General features: G+C 37.6%; 1 protein-coding gene across 2 annotated transcripts in view; it reads right to left on the bottom strand.

Annotated features, from left to right (window-relative positions):
* ELP4 (elongator acetyltransferase complex subunit 4) overlaps positions 1-12310 on the bottom strand; it is a 249116-nt gene that overhangs the window by 187369 nt on the left and 49437 nt on the right. For both annotated transcript variants that reach the window (XM_069091355.1, XM_069091357.1), the window contains exon 5: positions 8029-8168. In XM_069091355.1, the coding sequence (XP_068947456.1) occupies positions 8029-8168 (140 nt within the window). The remainder of the gene's footprint in view (positions 1-8028; positions 8169-12310) is intronic.

The following is a 12310-nucleotide window of genomic DNA, read 5'->3' as shown; positions in this document are numbered from 1 at the left end:
TTGTAAGGATTAAGAAGAAAGTGAGAGGAGAGAAGTGTAGGTATCTATTAAAGAAGATCTTTTTGAGGAGTTTAGTCACAAAAGGCAGAAGAGATATAGGACAATTAGTGGGGACAGAAGGATCAGGGGAAGGTTTTACAGGATAGGGAAGACATGGGCATGTTTGTAGACAGTAGGAAAGGAGACAGTAGACAGGATGAGACTGAAAATAAGTGAGAGAGGAGGGATGACAGAGAGAGGGGGTGTAATGTAATGCCAAGGAAAGGCAACTTCCCAAGGTTCAAAATACCAGCATAGGTGCTCTCCATTTTATTCAGTGACAAACCAAGAACAGAGAAGATCAAAACATGACAACGTTCAAAATACAGCATTTACTAAGTGTGATTAAATAATCTCCAAGTACTACCCCACCCCAGGACCTTCCAATCATTCAATCAATTACAAAGTCCCTGTTCTAAATACTACTCCACCCCTAGGCTGTACCTTCATTTAGTCCACCACAAAGCCCCTCTTTTCAAATGGAGATTAGTTTCCAATCTAAATAAAGTACATTCATTTGTTCAACCATAGAACACAAAAAGGTCAAAAGTTCCCCACCCCTGGATCACAATTGAATCTACCCCAGAGTTACATCAAGTTTAAGCACAGCACTTAATACCAAAATGGAGGTCTTTTCTTCATCTTGACAGGAGGCAAGTTCTCAGCAATCTTAGTTCCTGGGGAGACAAGGCTTAGCAAGGCCACAAGATACATTGCCAGTCCCTTCATTAATTCATCCTCTGTCTGTAGAACAGTCCTAGAACCCCTGAAAACATTAGCAAAACCCTCTCCCAGGATTTCTGTAAACATACAACAAGAAAATCCTTCTTCAGGGCTTCTGAACCAACAGAAAAGTTCCCAGACCCCTGAAACAACAGCATTGTCCTTCACCAGTGGACAGTATTCACTCTGTCTGCAGGACAGTCTCCAGACCCCTGCAACAATAGCACTGTCCTTCACCAGTGGACAGTATTCACTCTCTGTCTGCAGGACAGTCTCAGGAGCTCTTAGCCAATAGCCAGGTTCCAAGACTTCTTCAACAACAGGACTGTCTTTCACCAGTGGACAAATCTGGCAAAACAACATCAAAACAGACAGACAAAATACCAGCAAAACAGCCATGTCTCCTCAGTCCTTGGGAGCTCAGGGGGCAGGTCTCAAAAGTCCAGGGCAATTCAAAGTGGCCCCCAGCAATTCTCTCAGTCTCTCTCTCTGCCTCCACGAGGTGCTGCTTCCAAAAAGTTCTTCTGCCTCTCTCTTGTCTCTCCAAATCTACTTCACCAGCTCCTCCCAGTTCAGGACTCTCTTTTCAAGTCAACAAGTCCATCCCACAGGTGGGATTAACAAGCTCTGGGTTTTAACACAATCAATTTGAAAACCAAGCCAATACAGGGGGATCTTTATGTTCCATTACTATCACAGGGGGCAATCTGTTGGGGGAGACAGAATGGAATGGGATCACTTGAACAGGTAGAAGAGTTAGCCTTGGCAAGCAGGAAGGCCACTTTATCATTCAAGATAGGGATGATGGTGGAGAAAGTGGCAGATGGCCATCTGAGTTATAGGAGATGAGAAAGTTCTTAGCAAATGACCTCAATTTTATCTATAAAATATGAGGTGACCCTTTCTGTTGGAAGGTGTTCTTTCATTTCCTCCGACTCTTATGGTTAAGAGGAAGGGGAAGCATTTGTTTTGCTTCCAATGCTAATTTATACCATTTCTCTATCATCAAATACTCAATGATTCTTCCTCTGGAGGTCTACATGATTCACCTGTATCACCCTAGGAGTACTTTTGTTATACTTGATCTTGCCTTCTGCCACAAATGCACTACTTTTATGCTGCTAAGTTCTCAAGCTCCCTTAGCTTATCACAATCAATTGGAATTCAGCTTCTTCCTCTGTGTTCCAATACCAAATCCTGCTTTTCATTGACGCTATGAACTCTAACCCCTTGACTTTTCAGGTTTCTCCCAAGCCATCATCCATATACTAGCTACACTCTCCCCTTTACTCATCGACCTCTTAGTGAACCACTATACACCATCCTCTTCTTTTGAGTCCTTTGCCCCCTGCCAAGCCTTGGCCTTGGATTATTCCCACCATCCAGTGATTTTGCTGTCACCCGCATGCAGCTGAATATAGGTGGAGAAAAATCACACAATTGTCCTTACTGGGACAATTATGTTTTATCATGCCAAACGGGCCCACACTCCTGCGAGGCAAACCTTTTATACCTCCCCAATTAACTCATTATATCTCTTCCTATCTACTGTCTGTCTCTCTATTGCCTATAAACATATCCATGTTTCCCCATCCTCAAAAAACCTTCATTCGATCCATCCGTCCCTGCTAACTATTGTTCCATATCTCTCTTGACTTTTTTGGCTCAACTCTTCCAGAAGGCCATCTGCAATAGATGCCACCCATTTCTTCCCTCTCTTCTTAAGTCTCTACAGTCTAGCTTCCACCCTCTGCTTGTTCTATTTAATCTTTTCTTACCTGACTAGTCTAAAGGTTGAATTAATTGTAGTGTATGTCAACTAAGAAAAAATAAACAGAGCAAAATATTCACAGATTTATGTAAAATGGCCAAGGCAAATTAAACTGATCAAAATTTTTGGTCAATCAGTTCTGCCACAGTTATTAAAATAGTTGATTTTGTTTCAGGTGGTTCTGCTACATGATGGTCAAGTAAAACAAACAAACAAAAAGTAGGCAAGGAAAGAACCAGTTTGGGATCATTTTTTTTTTTCAGGGATAATTCACAAAGTACTTAAATCATACTTTCACCCCAGAGTTTTCTTGAGTAATAACAGCTCCCTGCTTTGTTCAAACCATTTCCTGTGCTTAGAACAATTTTCCCCTTCCCTCTACTTCCCTAACTCCTACTGTTTTTAAGATGATGACTCATGACTGAAAACATCTTGTATGGTCAAGCACTGTTCCTTTTACTCAGGTTTCAATCTGATAGGCTGGTCTAAATGTGCAGACTTATTTCACAGAAAAACATGCATATTTATGGCAAATTTCAATTTTTTCCCTCACTCAGAAAAGTCCCGATATTTACATTTGTTGTTGTTCAGTCATTTCAGTTGTGTCTGACTGTGACTGCATTTGGGGTTTTCTTGGCAAAAATACTGGACTGGTTTGCCATTTCCTTCTTCAGCTCATTTTACAGACAAGGAGACTGAGGCAAACAGGGTGAAGTGACTTGCTTAGGGTCACATGGCTAGCAAGTATCTGAGGCCTGATTTGAACTCATGAAGATGAATCTTCCTGACTCTAGTCCCAGCACTCTGGTCACTGTGCCACCTAGCTGCCCACAATTTATACACAGATTAAAAAATTTAGAACTTGAAGAGATCTGATAGGTCAGCTGTCCAATCCCCTCCTAGAACATTGAACAGCTCCTTCCAAAAAGGTGAAGTTGTACAGTATGTTCTCGAGGACAGTGGCTGCAGTCTAAATTATGAAAAATGTGGACATCTATAGAGCATGGCATTGTTCTTTTTGAAATGAACCAGTGAAGTTCCTTTTGGTGAAATGAGCACACACTTTTCATAAATTAAAATAAATCTCATATGGTAGAGCAGCCATTTTCGAAATTAATTTAATTACATGTTTAAAGTTTAATTACATTTAATTAAGCATTTAAGTTTAATAAGAAATAAATGAATGATCAATTAAATGCCCTAAAATGAAACACTGCCTTGTTAATGAAAATCTATGAGTCTTCTTCTTCTACTTTGAACTATTACTTTGCAGAACAATGAAAGCTCTCTATAAACATTTTTAATGTAAGATTTTAGATTTAAAGAACTGTGTCTGTATAGAATCAATAAATATCAAATATTTTCTGTAGCACTAGCACTTGTTTTTCATAATGACTGAAAACAGTTTTATCCTACTTTATTTTTTAATGCAGTTATACATTATTTTATATTTTAATTTCATAGTGTATTTTATGGCCTCAAGGAAACAATTCCTTAACGTTGTCATTTTCTCAAAAATTGTTCTTTTAAGGAAAAGAAAAATTTTACAGACTTTTTAGTAGATAAATCTGTACTATATTTATTGAAAAACTTCAATTACCTTTTCTGTGGATGTTTCACTAGGTTTTATTTTCTGCACATAGCCCTTTGGCTATTTTTGCAATGGGATTTGGGTAGTACTTAAATGTTATTTTAAAATACTACATGTTATTTTATTAGGGAATAAAAGTACGTTACCACTTTCCAGTTACTAGGAAAATTTTAACTTCTGTATACATATTGAGATAAGAAACCCCTAATCTCAGGGTGGCCAGGTAGCACAGCGAGTAAGAGCACCAGCCCCAGTGTCGGGATGACCTGGGGATCGAATCCAGGCTCAGACACTTAGCACCCACCCAGAAACACCTGGACATGTAACCTTGAGCAAGTTACTTAACCCCAATTGCTTACGGGTGGCCAGGTGGCTCAGTGAGTAAGAGCACAGGCCCCAGTGTTGGGATGACTGGGGATCGAATCCGAGCTCAGATACTTAGCACCACACCCAGAAATAACTGGCCGTGTAACCTTGAGCAAGTTACTTAACCCTGATTGCTTAAAAAAAAAAAAAAGAATCCCCTAATCTATCATTGCTACTCATTTCCAAAATTAAAGAAATTTATTCAAAGAGTTGGCAGGCCGACTCTACATTTATTTAATGTTTAAAATGGGCCAGATGAAACACATACCCCCAAAGCTTGGGTTTCATATTAATTTCCCCCCTCCAGACTGAATGATAAATCTGTTTTCTTATCAGTAAAAGGAAGATGCTTACATCCCTACACTTGCACAGCCACCACCCTAGTTCAGTCTGCCAGCAACTCTCCCCTAGACTACTGAGATTGCCTCCTAATGGCTCTTCCTATCTCAATTTTCTCCTCTCTCTAATTTTTCCTCCATAGGTTTAAGTCTCTATCCAACACACGGCAGCAGCTCATTATTATACGTAGGATTTACTATAAACTCCTGTTTGGCTTTTAAAGTTCCCAACACACTGACACCCACCTGCCTTTCCAGTCTCACTCTGTACTCCTCCCTTTCCCACACTGTGGGGGCTGTTGGTAGCTCCTCTCACATGGCATCCCATTATCTGCCTTGATGCCATACCCACCTCTTAGATTAGCTGGATTCCTTCATAGCTCAAGCCAGGGTTCCTTCCTCTATGATGCCTTTCCTTTTTCCTACCAGCTACTAGTGACTGAAATTATCCTCTATTTATTTTGTAAGTACTTTTATATGTATATATCATACCTTGCAACAGAATATAAGCTCTTCGAAGGCAAGGACTTTTTCATTCTTTTTTTTTTCATCTCTAATGCTTGCTTAGCACACAAAAGGTAATTAACTGATTATCAGTATTTAAGATCACTAAAAACTAAGATATTAATAAGTAGAGACAATGACTAAAATACTGATAAAATACATTTTGTTGCCTACATATCACTACTCATCTCACGGAAGATTTCCTTTTGCTTCTTCCTGTAGCTGTAAATCTCCATTCTCTCTGCTTAATATACTTCTGTTAAAGAAGAGACAGGTCAGTGAAAAATGATCAAGAAGGTTGTAGGTCAATGGAAGAAGAAAAAACAAATTAAGAGATGAAAATCCCCTAGATAAAACATCAAATTTAACTTGTAAATAGCAAAGATTAGATTTCACTATCCTTGTAACCATCTCTAAGTTAGTAGCAAACACAGAGCTATAATCATTTCACATATTTGGGTTCTGGTCCTTGGGAAAATTCTAATGACTTATTTTGTTCTAAAATACAGTTCTATGTTATGAGAGAAAAAGATGTCATTCGTCAGCACTGGGAAAAAAGGACTTCCTACAATCTGCCCTTGGCAGCACAGCGGCAAACTGAGGCTTTCAAAAGCTATGCTAGGAATGCACAAACTCTGGCAGATCTTCCAACAGGCTGGAAATCAAGCAATCAATCAACAAATAGTTACCAAATGCCTGGACTGCCCAAAAATCCAGAATGGGTCCGGCGATGGACATTACTGCTGCTGTCTGAAAACTAGCCTGCCACACATTGGTTACAAAGGAGTAGCTATCTGCTTCAGTAAGGAGAGAATCCTCACCAATCAAGTCACAGACTTCTGAAATATTTAAATGTTAAATCTGTGGAAGCCATGACTGAGTCTGAATTCTGTTTGTTTGTTTTTCAATTATTATCATCATTGGGAAATGAGGCAGATAAAGATAATGATGAAAAGAATGATGATTTACCATTGTTAAGTGAGAGTAAAAACTTTCAGCTTTTTAAGTAAAAAGTGCTTTCTGATGTATCAGTTTACTGGAATCTCCCAACAACCCTATGGACAGTACCTGGCTTATAAGCAGAAAACCTGGACTGGAGAACTTTCTCTGGGTCTCAGCTTTCTCATGTGAAAAAGGAAAGTATCACTACTACCACCAGTTGTACCAGCACTATTAGTAGTAGTAGTAGTTACCCACCTCTGAGGATTGTTTTGAGGACTGTGGTATATAAAGCTTGAAGCACTATACAAAATGTGAGTTTATCCCTATTTATATCTTGCAAATGAGGAAAATGAGGTTCACAGAACTCAAGGTTACTTAAGGTTACACAGCTACGAAATGAAAGACTAGAACCTAAGTCTTCTGACACCTGGTTCTATGCTTTTTTCATAAGTCTAGGAGAAAGATCAATGAGGGGCGCACCAGGTCTGGAACCACAGCCTGGAAAGAGTCCTAAGAACTTCCCATTGAAATAATCCTAGTTATAATAAATTAAGGTTTTACTCGAATTCCTACATGTCTGAAATGAGATGGCCTAACAAACAGGTTCCCAAATAACTTCATTAATTATGACTATTATTGATGCTGTTGTCTATTGTGAGTCAGGAGCTATGCTAAGTGCCTTTATAAATATTATCTTGTATTTAACCCAAACAACAAGCCTGGGAAGTAAGAGCTACTATTACTCCCATTTTATGAATGAGGAAGTTGAGGCAAACAGAGGCTAAGACATCTGCTGAACTTCACACAGCTGCCAGATTTGGGCTCAGGTTTTCTGGACTCCAGGCCCCACACTCTATCTATTATGCCACATAGCTTCCTACATTTCAAAATTTCCTCTTCTGTTTAGCTGCCTACAAACTACGACACCTACTAGTCTAATTGTAAAAATTAGTTTTCTAAGGATTTGAACTGGTTCTGGTCCTTGGGAAAATCCATCCCTCAGCCTAAATTCCTTTGAGTCAAATCACAAAAATGAAATAAATACTTGGACACCTATGAATTTCTGAATACTAAAAATCTTGCAATTTTCATGGATTTAATAACATAAATACAAGTTATTAGTGTCATATTGGTGCTGATTTAGTTGAACACCTAATACTCTTGGCTGTATACCAAAAGTATGAAGATTGCTGTATTTATACTCCAGTTAGAACTGAAAGCCTTAAAAAATAAAAACCTGACCTTTCTCACCACATCAGTGTTATTTCAGTCTAATAATGGCTACTTGGTATTATATATAACATGGCATGTCTGTCTTCTTTTAAAAAAGCATTTTATAAAAATATTGAGAATGTGGTATTATTTTATATCATTTTTATTGCTATCATGATCAGAAAGCTACCATTATTAAGTACTTATTTATATGGAATACCAATAGGGAGTGATTTAGAGCTATTTCATAATTTACCGATAATTAAAGCAGCAGGGACTTGTAAATATCTAGTATCAAGAATGTTCAGTTGTCGAGAATTAAAATAATAGCAGGGATAAAGGTGATAAGACTTGAAAGAGGAAAAAAAATCACTGTACAATGAAATACAACAAAATGTACACACAGCCATGACTGCTTATAATGTAAAAAAATTAAAATTTACTCTTTGCAATATATACTTAAAAGTTATGGACCTTTTCAAAGCAAAACTTTGGTATATCACTCTTTGAAATCTTAGGTCTTATGCAAGTTATAAACTTACCAGGATTCTACATTAGGATATGAAGTAATTTCTTCTGGAAGGAAAAATCTGTGCCTTTTTGCTGACTGCATTATCTCCTGGGGCATCCTTTTTGACACATCATAATAGTGACCAAATCTTGAAGATGATCCTGGGCCAGCCTGATGAGAAAGACTACATGTCATTTTAAATAGTATTTTATTTTTTTCCAATTACATGTAAAGATGATTTTCAACATTCATTTTTTATAAGATTTTGAGTTCCAAATTTTTCTCCCTTTCTCCTCTCCATTTTCCCTCCCCTCCCAAGATGGCAAGCAATTTAATATAGACTATACATGTACAATCATGTTAAACATATTTCCACATCAGTCGTGTTATAAGAGAAAAAAGAGAAAAAGAAAAAAAAACACACAAAAAAAGAAAGTGAAAATAGTATACTTCGATCTGAATTCAGATTCTGTCAGTTCTTTCTTTGGATGTGGATGGCATTTTCCATCCAACTGTCTTGGATCACTGTATTGTTGAAAAGAGCTAAGACAATCACAGTTGATCATCACACAATGTTGCTGTACTGTGTATAATGTTTTCCTTGTTCTGCTCATTTCACTCAGCATAAATTCATGTAAGTCTTTCCAGATTTTTCTGAAATCAGCCTACTCATCATTTCTAATAGCACAACAGTATTCCATTACATCCATATATCACAGCTCATTCAGCCAGTATTCAACTGATGGGCATCCCCTCAATTTATGTGCCATTGTAGGATAGTTTCTTTTATAAGTCTTAGCAGTCACATTAGCTTGCTAATCAAACAATTAATTGACATTTGTTAATCACCTACTATGTGCCAGGCATTGAGTTTGTAAAAGTACAAAGAATGAAATAATCTCTATTCCCAAGAAGTTTAGATGTTAAGTTGGAACACAGCTGAGTATCTTTAAACATTAGACACCATCAACAAATTCACAAGATCCTTGATTACAATTTTAAAATCCCTCACTTAGTATTTTTAGATTGTACAATACTTTATTGCATCACAATGAATTGAATATGTATCAGTTATAAAATTATAAGAATAACCAGGTGGAGTGGCACAGGGGACAGGAAGGTCTGGGCATGCATCCCACCTCTGTGTGACTTTGGACAAGTCCTTAACCTCTCAGCAACTGCTAAGGCTATATGTAGTAGGGGGAATTTTGGACTGAGAGCTTCCTATACCAATGAAGTAACAAGACTAATTTCTAGTCCATAATTATGAAACTGTATGATTACTATCTTGAGTGGCCCAACTAAGCCAGGGAGGCTCCTGTTTTTGAAAAGCATACCATTAGGTTAAAGTTGTCTGCATTCCCTTTGGTGAAGGATTCTAGAAAGATTATTGTGAGAGTTTCTTGTTTGGTTGAACCCTTCAGTATACGATTGCCCTGATTTCCACAGAAAAGACTAACTGCAAAACACACATACAAAAAGAGGGAAACACTTCAGAAGCTAAAAGGCTTTTATAGACTGTAGGTCTTTGATCAGAGTTGTGGACTAAAACTTAAGGCATTTAGATTAAAACCCAACAAATAAACAATATTTCAAAATTGTCATTAAGTACTTGCAATACATAAATGCTCAAAGATAATCATTTTTTAATTAAATCAAAATGGCTAAATTTTTTAAATTGCAGAAAAATTAAAATTAAATTTTAAACCTATATTCAGTCTTGGTCAAATTGATTTCTAAATGAAGCAAAGGGAATATTCATGTCTCCTTGATGACATACTTAGGTTTCTTTATTTAAAATATTCTTCTGAAATATTTTAGTGTGATCTTTTGAATTAGCTTTCTTGGTCTGAACTCAGCAAATAATGGTTTATTTCATTTTTTCTTTAATTTCAGAGATACCTAAAGCAATTTTATATTGGTATTTAACTATTATTAAAACATTGACAAATAATAACATTTTACATTAAAATATATGCTTCATAAAAAAACTGTAAAGTTATTTAGTCTAAAGGTTGTGAAAGCAATTTAAACAGGGTCTGTTCTTTGGCCTATAATCTATCCTTTATCCGGATTACAGTTCAAAATGTTTTTACTGCAATCTCTGCTAGAGCTCATCTTTTTCTTGTATAAGTCCAAGCCCCCTTAATGTTTTAGAAAGGCCTTGACTAACTGAACTTTGATCTGATGTCTTCATTGAGAAAAGCTCCAGGTTGCCCATTTCAGATGCAAATCCTCACTAAGGCCCCAAAGAGTTTAGTAAAGACAGCGAAAAAGAAGAAACAAGAAGTTTCCAGGATCCTCTTTGAGAATCCTGGGGCACATTGGTGTCCTTAATCCACGCTGCTGCAGGGATTAAGGTAGGTGATAACCTTTCTCGATTCAAAAGAATAAGTAGAGTGCCAACAAACTGGGTGGAGACTAGGATTTGGCTATAATAAAACACCAAGCAATAAAAGCCTGGTCTATGTCAGAAGCCTCTGAATAGGCCTCAATGTACCACATTCCCAGGCCTAGTGGGGAAGCTTGCAAAAGCCTACCTGAATCAAGTAAGCATGAATAATCTGTTTTAGCAGACTGGCCATGGAGAGAGAAAGAAAGGGAGACTTTCCACTTCTTTTAAGTTGGACTTGATAAATTTATTAGTGGACTGAGGCTTCCTGGAGTCCTATGAGTGAGCGGGTCCAGAAAGAAATGCACTAAATTATCAGTGAACAAAGTATTCTTTCAGGCCACCACTAATTATCAGTATGTCTAATTATAATACTGATGAGACAGAAAACTCATTTTTGAGATGAATAATGGCAGAAAATTAATTTCATGTGACAGCTTATCTACTGACCAAGAATAAAAATAGCTCATCAAAAAATAAAAACAAACCTGTATATCTTCTAGTTCCATTTAGCTCACCATTTTTAGTTAGGAATTAAAAATTAGTTTGGAATGAACAAATATAGCTTACAGATAGACAATCAGATAATATGAAACAATTATAACCCTTTAAAGGAAGAATCCAAGAACAAATATTGCTCTCCTCATTCACCCCCATAAAAGTAATTTAAGGTAATAAGTTAATGTATATCTAAACAGATTTCTGAATCTCTCTAAGATTTTTAGGAGTAGTAATCAAGAACAAAGAAGCCATTTCACCTAAAAAAAAACCTCTGTCCAAATTAGGGTCTGTATGAAAAAACTCCATTTATTATCATTTATTATTATCATATTTATCATCTACAAAATGAGGAAGGTGGCTCGAAGGATATGATCTTTAAGGTTCTTTTAGCTCTCGATCAGGGGTTCTTAACTTTATTTGTGTCATGTGGAGAGCTTCAGTGTACAGACTGAGTATGAGTAAAGCCCTGAACCTCAGGCACAAAAAAATGGCAAAAAGAAAAACTTTGCCCTCAAGGATCTCATAATCTAATGGGGGGTGGGGGAAGAAAACAAGTAAACAAATAGGTAGAATAGGATAAATAGGAACATTTGTTGTCCAGTCATGACCAATTCTTCTCACTTGGGGTTTTCTTGGAAAAGATACTGGAGTGTTGTTGGCCATCTTCTTCTCCAACTTATTTTACAGATGAGGAAACTGAGGTCAACAGTTCAGGAGGTGACTTGCCTAAGGCTGTACAGCCAAGTGTCGGAGGCAGATTTACACTGAGATCTTCCTAATTCCAGACCTGGTGTGTTCTATCCACTGCGCCACATACATGTTCCCAAATAGGAAAAGAGGAAATATTTGGAATGAGGAAGGTACTAGATTAAGAGGGGTTAGAAAAGGCTTCCTGTAGAAAATGGGATTTTAGTTGAAACTGGAAGGCAAGGAAGCCAGTTAAGTGGAGATAAGGGAGGAGAATTTCAGGCACGGAAGACACCCCGAGAAAATGCGTGAGAAGTGCAGTGTCTTGCTGGTGGAATGGCTAGGAGGTCAGTGTTACTGGATGGAAGAGTACATGGTATGGAGTAAGGCAGAAGACCGAAATTGTAGGAGGGGGCTAGGGGAAGAATGGCTTTGAATATCAAGAAGAGGATTTTGTATTTGATCCTGAAGTAATAGGAAGCCACTGGAGTTAGTTACTGAGTAGGAGGTGACATGGTTGGACGTGGGCTTTAGGAAAATCGCTATGGAGAATGGACTGGAGTGGTGAGAGCCTTGAGGAAGGCATACTCACAAACAGGATACTGCAATAGTCCAGGTGTGAGGTGATGAGGGTCTGCACCAAAGTGGCAGCAGTATCAAAGGCAAGAAGGGGGTATATATTGAAGAAGGGAGTGTATTAGATATTGTGAAGGTGAAATCGACAGATCTTGCC

This window comes from Petaurus breviceps, unplaced genomic scaffold (assembly GCF_028583685.1).
Source record: "Petaurus breviceps papuanus isolate PSGF00001 unplaced genomic scaffold, PetGlider_PUasm1.0 188, whole genome shotgun sequence".
NCBI lineage: Eukaryota > Metazoa > Chordata > Mammalia > Diprotodontia > Petauridae > Petaurus > Petaurus breviceps.
This window is presented reverse-complemented; position numbering and strand designations above follow the sequence as displayed.